The sequence below is a fragment of the Myotis daubentonii genome, chromosome 2 (assembly GCF_963259705.1).
Source record: "Myotis daubentonii chromosome 2, mMyoDau2.1, whole genome shotgun sequence".
Lineage (NCBI taxonomy): Eukaryota > Metazoa > Chordata > Mammalia > Chiroptera > Vespertilionidae > Myotis > Myotis daubentonii.
The window spans coordinates 53,705,646-53,725,040 of NC_081841.1; the positions used below are offsets into that span (position 1 = coordinate 53,705,646).

At 41.5% G+C, this 19,395-nt stretch overlaps 1 protein-coding gene across 10 annotated transcripts in view; it reads right to left on the bottom strand.

The window, feature by feature from the left end:
* The window catches only part of ATF7 (activating transcription factor 7), a 114,758-nt gene that overhangs the window by 28,951 nt on the left and 66,412 nt on the right, over positions 1-19,395 (bottom strand). For 6 of the 10 annotated variants that reach the window (XM_059683050.1, XM_059683048.1, XM_059683054.1 and 3 more), the window contains one exon: positions 2,808-2,904. The exons of the other annotated variants lie outside the window; for them this stretch is intronic. In XM_059683050.1, the coding sequence (XP_059539033.1) occupies positions 2,808-2,904 (97 nt within the window). The remainder of the gene's footprint in view (positions 1-2,807; positions 2,905-19,395) is intronic. 10 annotated transcript variants of the gene reach the window in all.

Sequence of the window (19,395 nt, forward strand, 5' to 3'; positions counted from 1 at the left end):
TCAATTGGGAATAATCCAGTGGGATATTCCATGGAAACAACATAATTTTAAAAAATTTTAAACAAAACCTCTTCTGAATCAGAGTGTTTGGGAAAGTTACCACTACCTCCCAAAATAGTTTTAAAAGCTTCTCTGGCAGCTTTGGTTGGCCAACGATAAAGCCACTTTCCCTCCATCCCTGGGTGAGTAGAGGTAATATCATCCTTTAGGCTTAGAGAGCACTTCAGTAAGGACACACAAAAAATTACCACTCAAGTGAACCAGGATGGGGCAGCTAAGGGCATGGCTATGGCAGAAGAGGGCCTTTGGATCTCTGATCTGAGGCTCATACAAACTTCTTCCATTTCTGAACAATGTATAAGAAAATGTATAAGAAAACCCTTAACCTGCTCTGATAATTCTGAAGCAATCAACAAGTGTTTACTGAATACTTTTTCACTTTTGGTGCTACATGCATACATCTGTGTAGAAATCTAGGGGAGAAGAGAAATAGGAATATAGGAGTTTTGCCCAAATATAAAACATGGCTCTTGCCCTAGAGAATAAGAGAATGCTTTCTAGATGAGGAAATAAAACAATTATACATAAATAACATCATAGTATACAAAAATCATGTGCAGTAGAGAATAAAATTATTGCAGAAATTAAATAAAAATAAATTAATGAGAGAGTAGTTAGGAGGTTTCTAGAAGCACAACTTGAGTTGGGCCTTAAAGAATGGCTTTAGATGGTAAGGTGGGTGAAGGCACAGAGAGAGGCAGGACACGGGCACCATGTATAGATGAGGAGAAAAAGGTAGGTCTAGGTCAAAGGATAATCATGTTAGGTACATAAGTTGTATATAAAGTTGGGCAGGTACCATGGGGCTAGGTTATAGAAGGTCTGAAAATCCAAGTATGAATAGCCTTAAAGTAAGAGAAAATGGGGAAAATAATGATAGATTTTGCGTGGAGGAGAAGAATTTAAGGAAGATTGGCTTTTCAATAGAATGAAGATAGATTATAAAAAGAGAGTAGTCAAGGAGAGAGAGACCAGCTAGGAGACTATGGAGGAATTCAAGCATAATGAAGGTGGTGGCAGGGAGAGCAGAATGGAACAGAACAGAGAGAATCTGAAGAGAAAAATAAAACGACTCAAAATTTTGAGAATATCATCACTGAATAACAAAGGAAAAGAAGTTGGTTTAGGGGACAAAGATAAATTTGGTCGCTGACATGAAGATTTGAATGACAGAAAGCCAACCAGTCAAGTGTTCAATCAGGGGTTGGAATACATGTGAGACACCAGGTCATAATGCACAGATATGAGAATTAGCAGCCTAGACAGGATAGCTGAAGTTATGTGCAATGGGATGAGCATTCCAGAGCAGCATGCAAAAAATAAGAGAAATCACTTTTTCTCCTTGGGACTGTCCTGTATCAATTTCTTACCACTCCTGGAGACACAGCATAGCCTTTACACCATTCCTAATAGCCTCTCCAACTGGATAGCCTTGCCTCAAATTTACCTCTTTCATAAACTGTCTATGATTAATTCCATTTAATGTTAATTCTCTTAGTATTTTTATTGTTTGTATTATTCACTTATATTAGACTACAAATACTAAAATTATTTTCGTGAATACATGACCTGACTTAATACATTTAAATATGTTACCTGAACATATGTTAAATCCTATAGTTACTCTTTCCTCTAAAACCTCCACTAGCTTTCTTCTTTTTTTAAATTTACATTTTTATTTATTGATGAAAGAGAGAGAGAGAAACATCAATTTGTTGTTCCACAACAAATGTATGTATGCATTCATTGGTTGCTTCTTGTAAGTGCCCTGACTGGGGATCAAACCCGAAACTTTGGCATATTGGGACAACGTTCTAACCAACTGAGCTATCCAGCCAGGGCTCCCCTGAGCTTTCTTAAGGATCATTAATGATATCCACTCATGTCCTTTTTCAGGAATTACAAGCTCCTAGCAAAGTAGATATTCAGTCAATAAGAAACAGGAGATCTGTAAGGGCAAATCCCTTTCTTCATGTATAGAAGCATGGAGAGAGGTTAAATACTGAGGTAAGCTTGCTTAACTCAGGCTAACTCAGAACCCCCTCATGGTATCGAAAGAAAAAGCCCACTTTGGTTTGTATGCCTGTCTAGTTGAAAATGGCACAACAGAACTGCTGCTGCACGGTTTGAGAGAGGTTGCTGAGAACGGTCCCTAGAGATGGCATATGTAAGCAAGACAAACTCTGAAACAACCAGTGAGAGGTTCCAGGTCACCCAAATTGGCACAGAAAAGTCCCATTGACAAATGTCTTGTTTGAACTTTGGAAATGTGCCCTCAATGGTGTCTGGGTTCACAAGGGAAGCTGAATTTACGAACTGACAATCTGTCTGCTTGGGGAAAACTGACACCCAGTGGATGAGAAGCAGCCAGAGGAGGGCGGCTTCCCTGCTTTTGTTCACCCCTTCATTATGGGTAGGGAGAAATGTCAAAGGCATCTTCTGTCTATAAATCTTCCAAAGTCTTAATAAAAAGAAGGCAAGGAGGAAATAGGCTGAAAAAAGCTAAGATAAAACCTTAACACACCTACCCTCAAAAACCAAAGAACCCAATCTTGTATTAAAAATAGAGAGTAGAGGGCACAATAGAAACTTGGGAGCTTTTAGTGTTCCTTTTTCCTGATTAATGCAGATCACATAAGGGTTCTTAATGGGAGAAGGGGAGTATAGCTCCCAGTACATCTGGTCCCTGGTATTAATCTTAACTGTCTGGTGATATCAGGGCACGTAGCTTCTGGGGTAAGAAGTACCTGCAATGATGACTGAGTCAGTTCGGGCTGGGCCAAATTTCAATGTCATCTCATGCTTGTGTTTATGAACTGCCAGGTGGTCCTCGTTTGTAAATCTCTGAAACGAAACAGAAATGGAGATGTGTAAAAAAAACAACACTTCAGTGCCCTTTTAAAATGTCCTACCAAACATCCTGTGATAAGGTTGGTTGCTGGAAAGAGGGATTTGAACAAGGAATGGAAAGGAGGAAAAAACTGGAAGTGATAGGAAAGGAGAGGTGATAGATTTAAAAAGAGAAAATAGGGAGGAGAAAAAGAGGCACTATAAAGCTGGGAGGAGAGAGGAAGGGGAAGAGTGTAGCACCAACTGCTCTGTAATATTAGGTCCAAATGAGAGAAATGGACAGATTGTTGCTAAAGTGGGATCCAGGCAGGAGGCTTCAAATGGAAAAAAAAAAACACAAAAAAAATTAAGGCAAACTCATAGTGAACAAGGGGAAAATAATTTTTAATAATAATAATAAAGAGAGAAGGGAAAGGCTGGGCACTCACTGGTCATCACAAAAATAGGAAGTTCAGAATTAAGCTCTCCATGGTAGGGCTGAAATGGACTATTTATGCGGGGGCTAACAGGGAGATAAATTATGCAGGATTAGGAGAACCATTTAACTTCCTGGCCCCCACAATGCTGCAGCAGGAGCCTGCCCAGCTATTTGGCTCAGGGTTTTAATGAGTCAGGATGGAGCTGTAGAGGACAGAGGCCCAATGGCCAGCGGTAATGGCACACACCAGCCCCATTGGCCAAATGCTGTCTCCCCTCATTGGGCAGCCCGCCTGGGCTCCATGAGCCATAAAGGGGCCAGTACTGTGCTGCTGGCTATGGAATGGCAGAATAAAAATGCAAGCAGAATTTTTTTTGTTACGGTAGGGAGAAGCCAGCAGGCAAGATGAGGGGAAGGGAAAAGAAGATGGTGTAGAGATTTTATTTATTTAGGGGTTTGGGTGAAAGCACAATGAAAAGGTGAGGCTAGGTCGGCCTCAGTTTATGACTAAATAAGACAGGGTTACTGGACAATAATTTATGCTCGGACCTGTTCTTTAAAAGGGGGGGGGGGTGGTGAAGAGAACAGGTGAACAGCAGTAATTCAAAAGACTGATACCCTCAACATTCCTGTTGAGGCTGGCTGGCCATGTCCCTTCATTAAAACACACCTACAACACATAACAGCGTGGACACTGCAGTTTTTCACAGTTCCTTCACCAGCTAGGCTCTGAAAAATGCTTCTATTTATCTTTTTGTTTCTAAAAAAAATGATTGGTTAGTTCCTTCTTTTTACTCGCTTCATGAAATATTATTTCCCACTAAACACTATACCTTTAGCCCTCTTTTCCACAGCTCTTCTTCTTTAAATTGATTTTAGAGAAAGAGAGGAAAGGAGAACTATATAGAGAGAAATATCAATTTTTGTTGTTCCACTTATGAATGCATTCATTGGTTGATTCTTGTATGTGCCCTGACTAGGGATCAAACCTGCAATCTTGGCGTATCAGGACCCTAACCAACTGAACTACTCGACCAGAGCCCTCACAGCTCTTCTTGCTTGTAAACTAAACAGAGAGGAGGTGGCCCCATTCCGGCTACTATCAAGGCAAGTAAGCATTACTAAACTGTTTCAGTTCCTTTATTTTACCTGAAAGTAGCTTACCCCAAATTTTCTCTGAGTCCCTATCACAACTAAAGCCAGCTTAAGACCTAAAGTCCACAGGCCTGAAGGACAAAGGGAAATTTCAATTAAAAGTATGAAGGCCCAGGCCGGTGTGGCTCAGTTGGTTGAGCATTGTCCCATGCACCAAGAGGTCACTGGTTCGATTCCCGGTCAGGCCACGTGCCTGGTTTCAGGCTCAATCCCCAGTAGGGGATGTGCAGGAGGCAGCCGATCAATGTTTCTCTCTAACATTGGTTTCTCTCTCTCTCTCTCTCTCTCTCTCTCTCTCTCTCTCTCTCTCTCTCTCTCTCTCTCTCTCTCTCTCCCCCTCCCTCCCTTCCCCTTCCTCCCTCTCTAAAAAAAAAAATAAAAAAAATAAATAAGTAAAAGTATGAAGAACTAAGAAGTAAAATAGTCAAAAGAAGAATGTCTTAGTGGTTTCCAGTGAATCAAGTGTGGGGAAATTTAGCCAAGAGCTTTCATGTTCTCTACTAGTTGGTTAACCCTAGGCAAGAACTTTTTCCAACACAGCTTTTTCCTTAAGGAAAAAAGGATGGGGTCGGGTGAGAAAGGAAGGCATAACAGTCTGTTACCCAAGGGTATGCTATTTGTTGGTTAAACAAGTCACTGAGACTGCCAAGTGGTTGGTAAAAGGAAATGAGGAGAATCTAGTCTACAATGGAGAAAAAGCATCATTTTGGAGGGAAAAGAATAGTAGTGAATTAGACAGGGGTATAAATTTTCAAAATGCACTGGAAATGTTGCAACAATCTTTTTCAAAAGTATGTTTATAAATTCTTCAAGAAAATTTCATGTAGGTAGCTTGGAAAATTCTGCACAATGTTCTAGAATCTAGAAGACTAACTTTCAAACAGAAAGTATTTTTCTATTATCAGAAATATAGTTTGCTCAAAACTGAGCTGAGAGAAAGATTTTAAACCTCCATCAGGCTTTGCTCTGGTTAGGATTGTTTAATATTTAAAAAAGCAACTCCCCTTCTGTTACAACTCTGCTGCACAGTCCTGACTTGTTTTGTTTGTCCTCTAGCTCTTGTTCCTCTTTGCTGCACCCTCGCTCCCTTCTATGACATCCTTTTCCCTATTGAGCTATTTGTTTTTCCCCAAATCAAAAGTTGGGGCTGAAGAGAACTAAAAGTGGCCGAAGAGAACGCCCACCATTAGAATCTCAGTGGGTTTGATAACTGAAAATGGATAGGAAAAAAAATTCCATCTTAATTCTCACTAAACTCTAACTGAAATCCGACATGCCTAAGTCATAATAGCAATCACACATATTTTCATATCACATTACAGCGATTAAAAATCTCAAAATGTCCTTTAACACTTTGAAATTATGATAGTCACCAGAACTACCATTAGAACTTGCTATTTACCGTAATGGATTAATAAAAAAGCATATATATTACATTATAAAATATTAAAAAAAACTTTTTGACAACTGTATTTCAAAATAATTGGTTTCCTTTGTAATCCTATGTATTATACTTTATTAATTTTAAAACATGATTTTGAGAAGGGGTTCATGGGCTTCACCAAACTCCCAATGGGAGTCATGACACCACAGAAGTTAAGAATCCCTGATTATAGCAGGTGGTGTACTTCAGAGGAAGAGGAGCCAAATGGGCTGAATTTTACAAGGCAGGGCTTCAGTCATCTCTCTCTCTATTTCTTTCTATTTAAATTTTGTTTTTTTAAAAAATCTATTTTAGAGAGACAGAAATAGAGAGAAAGAGAAACACAGATTTGTTGTTCCACTTATTTATGCATTTATTGGTTCATTCTTGTCTGTGCCCTGACTGGGAATCGAACCTACAATCTTGGGGTATCTGGATGTTGCTCTAACCAGCTGAGCTATTCTGCCAGGGCTCTCTGATATTTCTAACACAATTCTTGTATGGCTAGAGTAGGAGGTGGAGAATAAAAGTTTACTTAAGCTTTTTATTGCCCTAGCCGATTTGGCTCAGTGGATAGAGCGTTGGCCTGTGGACTGAAGGGTCCCAGGTTCGATTCTGGCCAAGGGCACATGTCTGTCTGGGTTGTGGGCTCGATCCCCAGTGGGGGACATGCGAGAGGCAGCCAATCAATGATTCTCTCTCATCATTGATGTTGCTATCTCTCAATCCCTCTCCCTTCCTCTCTAAAATCTCTTTCTAACACACACACACACACACACACACACACACACACACACCCCATATATATATATATATATATATATATATATATATATATATATATATATATATATAAAGCTTTTTATCAAAGTGAATGTCAATTTGGCCATTATTCCATTGTTCCTTATATTCCCTCTCATGTATTAAGAGTTAATTCTTAATTATTCTCTAGATTAGTCTTGAACTGCATGCCTAGGAAACTATCCCTCTGTAAGCAAATTCTCAATATACCTAAAATTATTAGGTGATGAAAATTTTGGTTTTTTAAAATATAGATTATTCTATTGAATTAAAATGAGTGGAGGACCTCTCCCCAAAATTTCCTTTTTGGATTATTGGCTATTTAAAAATCTAGCTGTCCCATTTGTTAATACCCTTGTTAATGGGTCTTCCTTTGTTGTTTGGTTTTACCTATGACTAAGGTTTTGGCAAAGAGCCACTCAGGGAATTCTGGTTGTAGAGCAAACAATGATAATTTTCAGTAAATGTGTAGAAATTTCCAAGACACAGAAGGTGGGCATCATTCAAAATGAGGACTGAAGAATTTGAGTCACACAGAATCAGGAGAAGGCAGTTTATATGCCTTGAGAGAAGATTTATATAGTAACACAAGAATAGAATTTTTTGTTTGTTAATCCTCACCCGAGGATACGTTTCCATTGATTTTTAGAGGGAATGGAAGAGAAAGGGAAAGATAGAAATATTGATGTGAGAGAAACACATAGATTGGTTGCTTTGCATGGGCCCCGAACAGGGCCCAGGCCAGGGAGGAGCCTGCTACCAAGGTATGTGCCCTTGATTGGAATAGAACCTGGGACCCTTCGGGTCCACCTGCCGATGCTCTATCCACTGAGCCAAACCGGCTAGGGCTTACTTCTACTTTTTAATGTGGCTTCTAGAAAATTTAAAATTGCATATGTGGCTTGCATTTTACTTCTTTTGAACAGCTCTGATCTAAATAATATGCTCAGAGATCTGATAGGAATTTTAATTTTATGCCAATCTTGAATCTTTCCCCCTAATCTCATTTTCCCTAAATGCTATTTATATTATACTAGAGGCCCAGTCCACGACATCCGTGCTCTTGGAGGGGGGTAGTGGGTGTCCCACAGCCCAACCTGTGACCTCTTGCAGTCCGGGCCCCTTAGCAGAAATCTCCCGAGGGGTCCTAAGCGCTGCTGTGGAAGTGGGAGAGGTTCCCTCCACCGCCACTGAGCTCGCCAGCTGTGAGACCACTGGCGAGCCCGGCTTCTGGCTGAGCAGCGCTCCCCCTGTGGGAGCACACTGATCACCAGGGGGCAGCTCCTGCGTTGAGCACCTGCCCCCTGGTGGTCAGTGCGCATCACAGCGACTGGTCGTTCTGCCGTTCGGTCGATTTGCATATTAGCCTTTTATTATATAGGATGGCACTGGCTCTCAACCAGGGGCAACTTAACCCCCAGGGGACATTTGGCAATGGTTGGGGACAGTTCTGCTTGTCACAAGTAGGGAGATACTACTGATTTCTAGAGGGTAGAGGCCTGGGATACTGATAAATATTCTACAATGCATAGGACAGCTCACCAAAACAAATTATCTGACTCAAAATATCAATTGTGTCTCTGTTGAGAAACCCTGCTACAGGGTAACAGGGAAAGGAAGAAAGAAACAACAACAAAAAAGGCTGTTTTTTCGTTATCCTCGCCAAACTGCCAACACATGTTTTTGGATCTGAATCTTGGAAAGAAAAAAACAGGCAGAAAACTTCCAACCTCACTTTATAAAATGGCTGATGTATTACAAGATCTGCAAATACTTAGGGAAATTAGGACGATGGAGACAGAAGGCACTATAATTGGGAGAAGAACAGATTAAATGAAATTCTCATGCACTGCCTTGTTAGTAACAAAGAGATAAAACAGAAGAAGTAAATCAAAACAACTTTGGCTACTTCAGATTTTCACACCCCAATGGAGAAAAAAATTAGTGAGAAAAGGGATTTTCTTAGTTTAAGAAATGTTAAGCATAAAATGGAATATCAGGGCTATGAGGAAGTCAATCTGAAAACTTGGTGTTAGTTGCAGAATGGGCAGGGAAAGTATATATATATATTTTTAAAGAACAGTTTATTTATTTTTGGAGAGAGAGGAAGGGAGAGGGGGAGAGAGAAACATCAAAGTGAGAGTGCAAGACCATAGGCTGCCTCCTGCATGCCCCACACTGAGGATTGAGACCACAACACAGACATGCACCAACAGGAAATTAAACTGCTGTCAGGGAATTGAACCAACAACCTCTTGCTGCATAGGATGACACCCAACCAACTGAGCTAGAGCAGGGAAAGTATAGTTTCTTATTAACAACTAGAGTCCCGGTGCATGAAAATTCATGCACTGGAGTCGGGGTCCCTCAGCCTGGCCTGCCGCCTCTCACAGTCCGGGAACCCTCAGGGGCGGGAGGTGACTCGGCGATCAGGGGAAGGCGATGCCCCATCACACCTCTGCTGTTGCCACTGCCGGCAGCACAAGCCTTGGCCGGCCCTGCTTACCTGAGCCTCGGGCGGCCCTGGGCGGCTGTGCAGATGCCATCCAAGGCTTGCCTGCGCCTTGGGCTGGCCCTGGGTGGCTGGGGGCTGAGGGGACTGGGGGTCCCCGGAGGCAGGCCCGGCATTGCTGTGCACCTGCCGCCCTGGCAGGGCTGAGAGGACTGGGTGCCACCATCTTGTGGCTGTGAGCGCTGCCATATTTGGGGGCGGGGCAGTCAATTAACATATTTCCTCCTTATTGGCTGTGGGTGCTGCCATCTTTGAGGACAGGGCAGTCAATTAGCATATTCCCTCTTTATTGGCTGTGGGCGCCACCATCTTTGCGATAGCATGAGGGTCAATTAGCATATTCCCTCTTTACTAGATAGGATTTTCCATGGCATGCCCTGGCCAGTGTGCTCAGTGGTTAGAGAGTTGGCCTGCGCACTGAAGGGTCACAGGTTTGATTCCCAGTGAAGGGCACGTACCTGGATTGCACATTTTTAAAGAAATGTTTAAAATGTACTTTTATAGATCACTGATAAATCCAGGAACACACAATTTTAACATAAATGCTATGAAAATAGTAGACAGTATCACTCTCAGCTTAGACAGAATGAGTATTTTGTCTTCCTTCTTATCATGGGAGTGCTGGTATGTCATGGGGGAGGTATGCAGAAAATCTCACATGTTTGTGACATTATCACATGGGTTGCATGTTTGATCCCCTGCCCTGGTCGGGGCACATGTGGAAGGCAATTGATCGATGAGTCTCTCCACATCAATTTTCTCTCTCACTCTCTCCTTACCTCCCCCCTTCTACTCTCTCTTAAAATCAATGGGAAAAATATCCTCAGATAAGGATTAAAAAAAAATCAATAGAAAGAAATATCCTTGGGTGAGGATTAAAAATAACAACAACAACAAAAACAACTTTCCATGGCAGATCTTTAGTCAAACTACCTTCCATTTCTAGGAAGTTTCATTTTCTTTTCTTTTTTTTTTCTTTTTTAAAATATCTTTATTGATTAAGCTATTACATATGTGTCCTTATCTCCCCATTGCCCCCCACCTCCCCCACTCATGCCCTCACCCCCCTGTTGTCTGTGTCCATTGGTTAGGCTTATATGCATGCATACAAGTCCTTTGGTTGATCTCTCCCCCTTACCCCTCCCCTCCCCTACCTTCCCTCTGAGGTTTGACTGCCTGATCAATGTTTCTCTGTCTCTGGATCTGTTTTTGTTCATCAGTTTATGTTGTTCATTATATTCCATAAATGAGTGAGATCATGTGGTATTTGGAAGTTTCATTTTCATTCGTCCTTCTGTGATAGAAGAATCTGGAATCCTACCTACCAGCAAACTGACTAAATGAACAGAGTTAAGTAAAGAGTTAGGAATGGCTCTAGCTGGTTTGGCTCAGTGGATAGAGCATGAGACTGCAGACTGAAGGGCTGCAGGTTTGATTCCGGTCAGGGGCATATGCCCAGATTGTGGGCTCAAACCCCAGTTGGGGGCGTGTAGAAGGCAGCTGATTAATGATTCTCTCTCATCATTGATGTTTCTATCTCTCTCCCTTCCTCTCTGAAATCAATAAAAATATATTTTTTAAAAAAGTTAGGAATGCCTTGAAGAACAAGGATGGTAAGAACTATAAATCAGGAATACATCTCAATGAATAAAGTCTTAAGATTTTTAATTTTTTAAAATATTTTATTGATTTTTTACAGAGAGGAAGGGAGAGGGATAGAGAGTTAGAAACATCAATGAGAGAGAAACATTGATCAGCTGCCTCCTGCACACTCCCCACTGGGGATGTGCCCGCAACCAAGGTACATACCTTTGACTGGAATCGAACCTGGGACCCTTGAGTCCGCAGGCCGATGCTCTATCCACTGAGCCAAACTGGTTAGGGCAAGATTTTTAATTTTTAAAAATTGATGTATTACATATAAAATACAAATCAACAAAAATTTTAAAATATATTTATTTATTTCAGAATGGAAGGAAAAGGGGGAGATAGAAACATCAATGATGAGAGAGAATCATTGATTAGCTGCCTACTGCACGCCCCTGACTGAGGATTGAGCCCACAACCCGGGCATGTGCCCTTGGCCGGAATCGAACCCGGGACCCTTCAGTCTGCAGGCCGACGCTCTATCCACTGAGCCAAACTGGCTAGGGCATCAACAAAATTTTATATAAGTATACTAGAGGTCCAGTGCATGAATTCGTGTACGGGTGGGGTCCGGCCAGCTCGCCCCGATCGGGCTGGCCGACGGGGGGGAGGGGACGCAGGAGGTTGGCTGGCTGGCCGCAGTACGCAACATAATAACCAGTCATTCGGTCACTTGGCTTTTATATATATAGATTCCTGGGTAATCAGAACCCAGATCAAAATATGAAAGAGAGCAGAGGGATGGGCAAAAATGGTGAAGGGGATCAAGAGGTACAAATAAGTAAGTCATGGGGATGTAGTATACAGTACAGGGAATAGTTAATAATCCTGTATAATAAAAGGGTAATATGCAAATTGACCCTAACAGCAGAACAACTGGGAACGACTGGTCACTATGATGCACACTGACCACCAGGGGGCAGATGCTCATTGCAGGAGTTGCCCCCTGGTGGTCAGGGCACTTCCACAGGGGGAGCGTTGCTCAGCCAGAAGCCAGCTCATGGCTGGCCAGTGCAGTGGCAGTGGCGGGAGCCTCTCCTGCCTCCATGGCAGTGCTAAGGATGTCTGACTAACGAGTTAGGCCCGCTCCCCGTGGGTGGACATCCCCCGAGGGGTCCCGGACTGTGAGAGGGTGCAGGCTGGGCTGAGAGACCCCCCTGAATGCATGAATTTTCGTACACTGGGCCTCTAGTAGCATGATAACTTTGTATGGTGACAGAAGGTAATTAGAATTGTCGTGGTAATCGCTTCATAAGGTCTATAGATATGGAATCATTATGTTGTAGAGCTGAAATTAACATACTGTATGCCAACTATACAATAATAATAATAAAAAGATCTATCATGTCCTCAGATTTGTACTAGTTATAACAGTTTATTATATTTCAGAAACCCAAGGTTTTAGAAATATAAACAACAAGTGAAGTTAATAAAATAATTATTGGTCTCTTCAAGAAAAAAGAAGATATGAAATATTTCAGGCACCCCCAGAAGGCTCCCTCATATCCTTCTTTCTTAAGCTTTTAAATGAAATAATTATTTTAAACACTTAATGTAATATCTGGCATACAGCATATACTCAGCTAGTTTTCCCTTTTTTAATCTCAAGGTAGACAGGTATTGTAGTAAAAGTTAGTTTTTCTTTGCAAAATACTTTAATGTTTAGGGAGAGTTCTTTTCCTAATCCTGTTAATACTAGTCTCCGAGAAGCTTTTTGAAATAGCAGCACTAACCAGTACTGAAGGGAAGGCTCAGGGGCACATGACAACTCAGGCCAAACCAAAGCTAAATTTTTGTCTGTTGACTTTGAGCCAAGGACAAGCATATGGACATTAGAGATGTAACCCGTTTCAAGCTACATCCTTGGTAAAGTATTGTGACCAATGAAATTTCTGTGCAATAAGCACTCAACCCTTAGCCAAATTCATTCCTGAAATGTTGTTTTTGGCCACTACACCTCCATTTTCCATGTGGATTTGCCTCATATTTAAAAATGTTCTTATATCCTGACCTATGATTACTTCAAGTCCCTCTCCTTGTTTTAGAAGAGTAGACTGGGGGAAGGAGACAAATCAGAACTCTTTAGCTATTAGGAAATGAGCATTGAATGCCCAAACTATTAGGGAACAATACAAGGAATTGAATTTATATTTGTGATAGACTGAAAAGTCATTTATGCTGAAACCTAACTATCCCCCCTTCTGTACAGTTTCTGGGTTTGGCAGGGCTTCACGGACAGAATAGCTTTCTTTTATTACAGTATCAAGTACTTTGTGGCACATTTTGATGAAGGAAAATAGTATGAAAAAGCTGGAGAGAAAGTATGGGGAGCAAGCTCTAGCATAGTGATACTGTTGATGAGCAGGGCAGAAAGAATAACCGACCTTTCTCTAACATTATTTAATCACTTCAATTGATCATAAATTCTGAAGAAGAAACTGAGAGACCTGCAAAAGTCTTGATAGGCTTTGCCCCGTCACTGCCGTGCTTCTATTCCCAATGCAAGGTTTCATTTATGTTTGGGGAAGTAGGGGAAGGGAGAAGAAGGGAAGAGGCTAAATACCCACACCTCAAAGCCAACATGACTTTCATCTGTACCATAGTCAATCCTAGGCTCCTGCTCTCTACTTCAAGATGCTGTTTATTAAATGAGTCACACATCCTGCTTTGAATGCTTCATGGCTCTTGAATGAATCATTTCAAAGTACAGAACTGTTCAACAAATAAATACAACCACAGCAGTAACGGCTCGTAGGCTGCATGTGTGAGCAAGGTAATTTATAGAGGAAAAACAAGAACAGGAAACTTCTTCCCAAAATACTCTGAAGAAAATGTTGTCAGGGAATGAAGGACAAACTAAAGGGAGGGGGAAAACCCACCCATTGAATCTAAGGTAAATTCTTTCGTCTATGGATTGAGGAATTTTCTGTTTGGGGTGACTGTTTGAGTATCTTAAAGAGAAGATTCTAGTAGCTGACTAAATTAATCCACTGTAAAAGGAAGGAAGTTTGAGAGCAGAGACATTATATGGTAGTTGGTCTAACAGCAAAGTCATCTGGTAGAATATAAGCTCCCCAAGAGGAAGGATCCTCATTTGTTTATTCGTAGAAGATCCCAAGCACCTAGAACAAGAGGTGCTTAATAAATATTTGCTGAATAAGTAAATGTCAACTAGCATAACTCACTAAAGTGCTACCAAGTATCCCCAACTTAAAAAGCCATTGTCCATGTGTACAAAGGTGGGAGAATTTTCATCGTCCATATCCAAAAGGAGAGTTGGTTAATTTTAATTACCAGCTCTTTCCTATGGAATTAAAGGCTGGGCCCAGTTAAGACCAAGAATGCCCTAATAAAAGGAGTTTAGAATAAGAAACAAATAGAGTTTCAAAAATTAAGACAATATGAAAAGGTCAAAATGGCAGCAAAAGGTTAACTATCAGAAAGGAAAACTAAAAAAAAAAAAAAAAAAAATCCATTTAAAACTGTATAAAAAGTTAAGTAAAATAAAATACTTAGGAATAAATTTAACCAAGGATGTAAAAGACCTATACTCTGACAATTATAAGAAACTGAAGAAAGAAACTGAAGACACAAATAAATGGAAGCATATACCATGCTCATGAACGGAAAGAATTAACATTATTAAAATGTCCACACTACCCAAAGCAATCTATAGATTCAACAAAATTCCTATCAAAATACCAATGGCATATTTCACAGAACTAGAACAAATAATCCAAACACTTATACAGAACCACAAAAGACCCTGATGAATATTTGCTGAATAAGTAAATGTCAACTAGCATAACTCACTTAACAGCAATCTTAAGAAGAACAAAGTTGGAATAATCATGCTAACAAGGCCATAGTAATCAAAACAGCATAGGGTAGCTCAGTGGCTGAATGTTGAACTATGAACCAGGAGGTCATGGTTTGATTCCTGGTCAGGACACATGCCCAGGTTGTGGGCTCAATCCCCAGTAGGGGATGTGCAGGAGGCAGCCGATCAATGATTCTCTCTCATCATTGATGTTTCTATCTCTCTCTTAATCTCCCTTCCTTTCTGAAATCAATAAAAATATACTTTTAAAAAACTAATGGCATGTGAAAAGACATAACACATAGCAGGCACCTAGTAATTACTCAATAAATGTTAGTTAAATATGAATCTGATTCTTTAAAAAAACAATACCCAGCATGGTACTGGCATAAAAACAGACATATAGGCCTGGCCAGTGTGGCTCAGTAGTTGAGCTTGATCCATGTACCAAGAAAGAGGTCGTCATGGGTTCGATTTCCAGTCAGGGCTCATGCCCAAGTTGCGGGCTCCATGCCCAGTAGGGAGCATGCAGGAGGCAGCTGATCAAGCAGCTGATCAATGTTGATGTTTCTCTCTCATTGATGTTTCTATCTCTCCCTCTCCATTCCTCTCTCACCACAATAAATAAAAACATATTAAAAACATACACACAAAACAGACATATAGATCAATGGAACAGAATAGAGAGCCTGCCCTGGCTGGCATGGCTCAATGGTCAGAGCATCAGCCTGCACACCAAAGGGTCATGGGTTCAATTCCTGGTCAAGGGTGGGTACCTTGGTTGCAACCAATCTATGTGTCTCTCTCACATAAATGTCTCTCTTTTTCTCTCTATCCCTTCCCATCCACTCTCTAAAAAAGATCAATGGAAAAAATATCCTTGGGTGAGGATTAGCAAAAAAACCACACAAAAACACACACAAAGAATAAACTCAAAATGGATAAAAGACTTAAATGTTAAGACTCAAAACCATAAAACTCCTACAAGAAAACATCCTATATAATAAAAGCCTAATATGCTAAGTGTCTGGTTGTCCGTTCAACCAATCAAAGTGTAATATGCTAATGATATGTTAAGGCAGCTCAACTGCTCGCTATGACGTGCACTGACCACCAGGGGGCAGATGCTCCAACCGGTAGGTTAGCTTGCTGCTGGGGTCTGGCCAATTGGGACTGAGTGAGACAGGCCGGACATACCCTGGAGTCTTCCCGTAAACCCTCCCCGGCTGGCCAACCTCCCATGTCCCTCCCTGGCTTCGATCGTGCACTGGTGGGGCCCCTTGGCCTGACCTGTGCCCTCTCGCAATCTGGGACCCCTCAGGGGATGTCAGAGAGCCAGTTTTGGCCCAATCCCACAGGCCAGGCGGAGGGACCACACTGGTGCATGAATTCGTGCACCAGGCCTCTAATAGGGAGTATAAGCTCTGACATTTCTCTTAGTAATATATATCCTGGGCAAGGAAAGCAAAAGAAAAAAATAAATGGGACAACATCAAACTAAAAAGTTTTTTCACAGCAAAAGAAACCCATCAACAAAATGAAAAGACAACCCATTGAATGGGAGAACATATTTGCCAATGATACATCTGATAAGGGGTTAATACCCAAAATTTATAAAGAACTCACATAACTCAACATCAAAAATACAATTCAATTAAAAAATGGGCAAAGGACCTGGATATGCCGAAACCGGTTTGGCTCAGTGGATAGAGCGTCGGCCTGCGGACTGAGAAGTCCCGGGTTCAATTCCGGTCAAGGGCATGTACCTGGATTGCGAGCACATCCCCGGTGGGGGATGTGCAAGAGGCAGCTGATCGATGTTTCTCTCTCATTGATGTTTCTAACTCTCTCTATCTCTCTCCCTTCCTCTCTGTGAAAAATTAATAAAATATATTTTTTTTTTTAAAAAAAAGGACCTGGATAGACACTTCTCCAAAGGGGACATACAGATGGCCAACGGACATATAAAAGTATGCTCAACGTCACTAATCATCAGAGAAATGCAAATGAAAACCACAATGAGATATCAATTCACAACTATCAGAATGGCTATTATCAATAAATCAACAAGTGTTGGCAGAATGTGGAGAAAAGGGAACCCCTGAGCATTGTTGGTGGGAATGCAGATTGGTGCCACCATTATTCCTCAAAAAATTAAAAATGAAACTGCCTTAAAAAAGAAAAACAAAACAAAACAAAAACAAATAAAAAAGAAATGGAACTGCCTTATGACCCAGCAATTCCACTTCTGGGTTTTTATACATGAAGAAACCTAAAACACTAATTTAAAAGAATAGGCACCCCTATATTCACTGCAGCATTACTTACAATAGGCAAGCTATGGAAGCAACCCAAGTGCCCATAAATGGATGAGTGGATAAAAAAACCTGTGGTACATATATACGAGGAATATTATTCGGCCAGAAAAAGAACAAAACCTTACCATCTGTGAGAGCATGATAGACATAGAGGGTATTATGGTGAGTGAAATATCAGTTAGAAAAAGACAAATACCATATGATTTCACTTATAGTGGAATCTAAACAACACTATACAACAAACAAAACAGAAATAGACTTGCTACAGAGAACAAACTGATGGCTGCCAAAGGGGAGGTGGATTGCAGGGCTGGGTATTCAAAAAAAGTTGAAGGGGTCAAGAAGTACAAATTAATAGTTACAAAACAGCCCTAGCCGGCTTGGCTCAGTGGATAGAGCATCGGCCTGCGACTGAAGGGGCCCAGGTTCGATTCTGGCCAAGGGCACATGCCTGGGTTGCAGGCTCCATCTCCAGTGTGGGGTGTGCAGGAGGCAGCCAATCAATGATTCTCTCTCATCATTGATGTTTCTATCTCTCTCCTTCTCCCTTCCTCTCTGAAATCAATAAAGAAATCTATTTAAAAAAATAGTTACAAAACAGTCATCAGGGATGTAAAATACAGCATAGGAAATATAGTGCATAATCTATACTAATAAAAGGGTGATATACTAATTAGACCAGATAGACTGGACATCCTTCCTGACAAAGCCGGGGGTGTGGCCAGCCTGCAAACCACCCATGGTCCCTCGCCCAGGCTGGCCCTGCCCCCAGCAGGGACCCCCTGATTAGGGGCAGGGCCAGCCTGCAAACCCCAGGGCCTCTTGCCCCAGGCGACCCTACCCCTCAGTGGAGACTCCCCCACCCCCGTCTGGGGCCCTCTTCAGGGCAGGCCAGCTGGCCCCCACCTGTGCACCAGGCCTCTATCCTATATAATAAAAGGGTAATATGCAAATTGACTCTAACGGCAGAATGACTAGAACAGGGGTGGGCAAACTTTGACTCGAGGGCCACAGTGGGTTCTTAAACTGGACCGGAGGGCTGGAACAAAAGCATGGATGGAATGTTTGTGTGAACTAATATAAATTCAAAGTAAACATCATTACATAAAAGGGTATGGTCTTTTTTTTTTTAGTTTTATTCATTTCAAACGGGCCGGATCCGGCCCGCGGGCTGTAGTTTGCCCACGGCTGGACTAGAACGACCGCTGCACCAGTCACTATGAGGTGCACTGACCACCTCTTGGTCCCTTTCCCCAGCTGCCAGGCTCCGATCACCTGATGGCCACCTGCAGTGGGGGCGGGGCCGGCGAGCGGGTGGTACAGCTAACCTCTTAGTCACTTCTTCTGGCTGTTAGGCACTGATCAACCAATGGCAAATGGGGAACTGGGGGTGGGTGGTGGGGCCAGCTGTGGGCACCTGGGGAAGATGGCCCTGATCGCAGGCCAGGCCTAGGGACTGTACCCACACATGAATTTTGTGCGCCGGGCCTCTAGTATTATAATAACTGCATGGTGTCAGGTAGGTACTGGAAATACCAGAAGGAATACATTGTGAAGTATGTAATTGTCTAACCACTATACTATACACCTGAAACTAATACAAAATAATACTGAATGTAAACGGTAATTGAAAAAAATTAAAAATAGCCATGGCTGGTGTGGTTCAGTTGTTTGGGTGTCATCCCATACACCGAAAGGTTGCTGGTTCAATTCCCAGTCAGGGCACTTGCCCAGGTTTCAGGCTCAATCCCCAGTAGGAGATGTGCAGGAAGCAGTCAATTGATGTCCCACTCTCGCATGGAGATTTTTTTCTCTCTCTCCCTCCCTCTCTCTAAAAATCAATTTAAAATCTTTTAAAAACTAAATTAAATAAAAATTTTAAAAAGAAAGGGGGGAAAAGGCAGCAATGAGAATTTAAAACCAAGGGGAAGACAATAGTGCAGGGAAGGACTTTGGAGGGAGCTAGAGAAGGGTGGAGGGTGTTAAGGGGGGATAAAAAGGGGCCATCTGCAATACTTTCAACAATAAAGATAAATTAAAAACAAAACAAAATGAAATGAAATCAATAGGAAGAATTTCTTGAATCTGAGTAGGAGAGGTTTAAAATCATTCCCAAAGACAGGGGCTTGGGGTTGGGAAAACAGGTAGATGATCAAAGGGCACCAACTTCCAGCTATATGATGAATAAGTTTGGGGATCTAATGTACAGCATGGTATCTAAAATTAGTAATACTGCATTATATGCTTGAAAGTTGTTAAAAGAAATTTTTAAATGTTATTACCACACACACACACACAAAATAGTAATTATGTTTCAGATTGGAGGTTTAACTAACTTACTGTGGTAATCATTTCACAATAAACTTACATGTTTTATGTCTACAATATCTC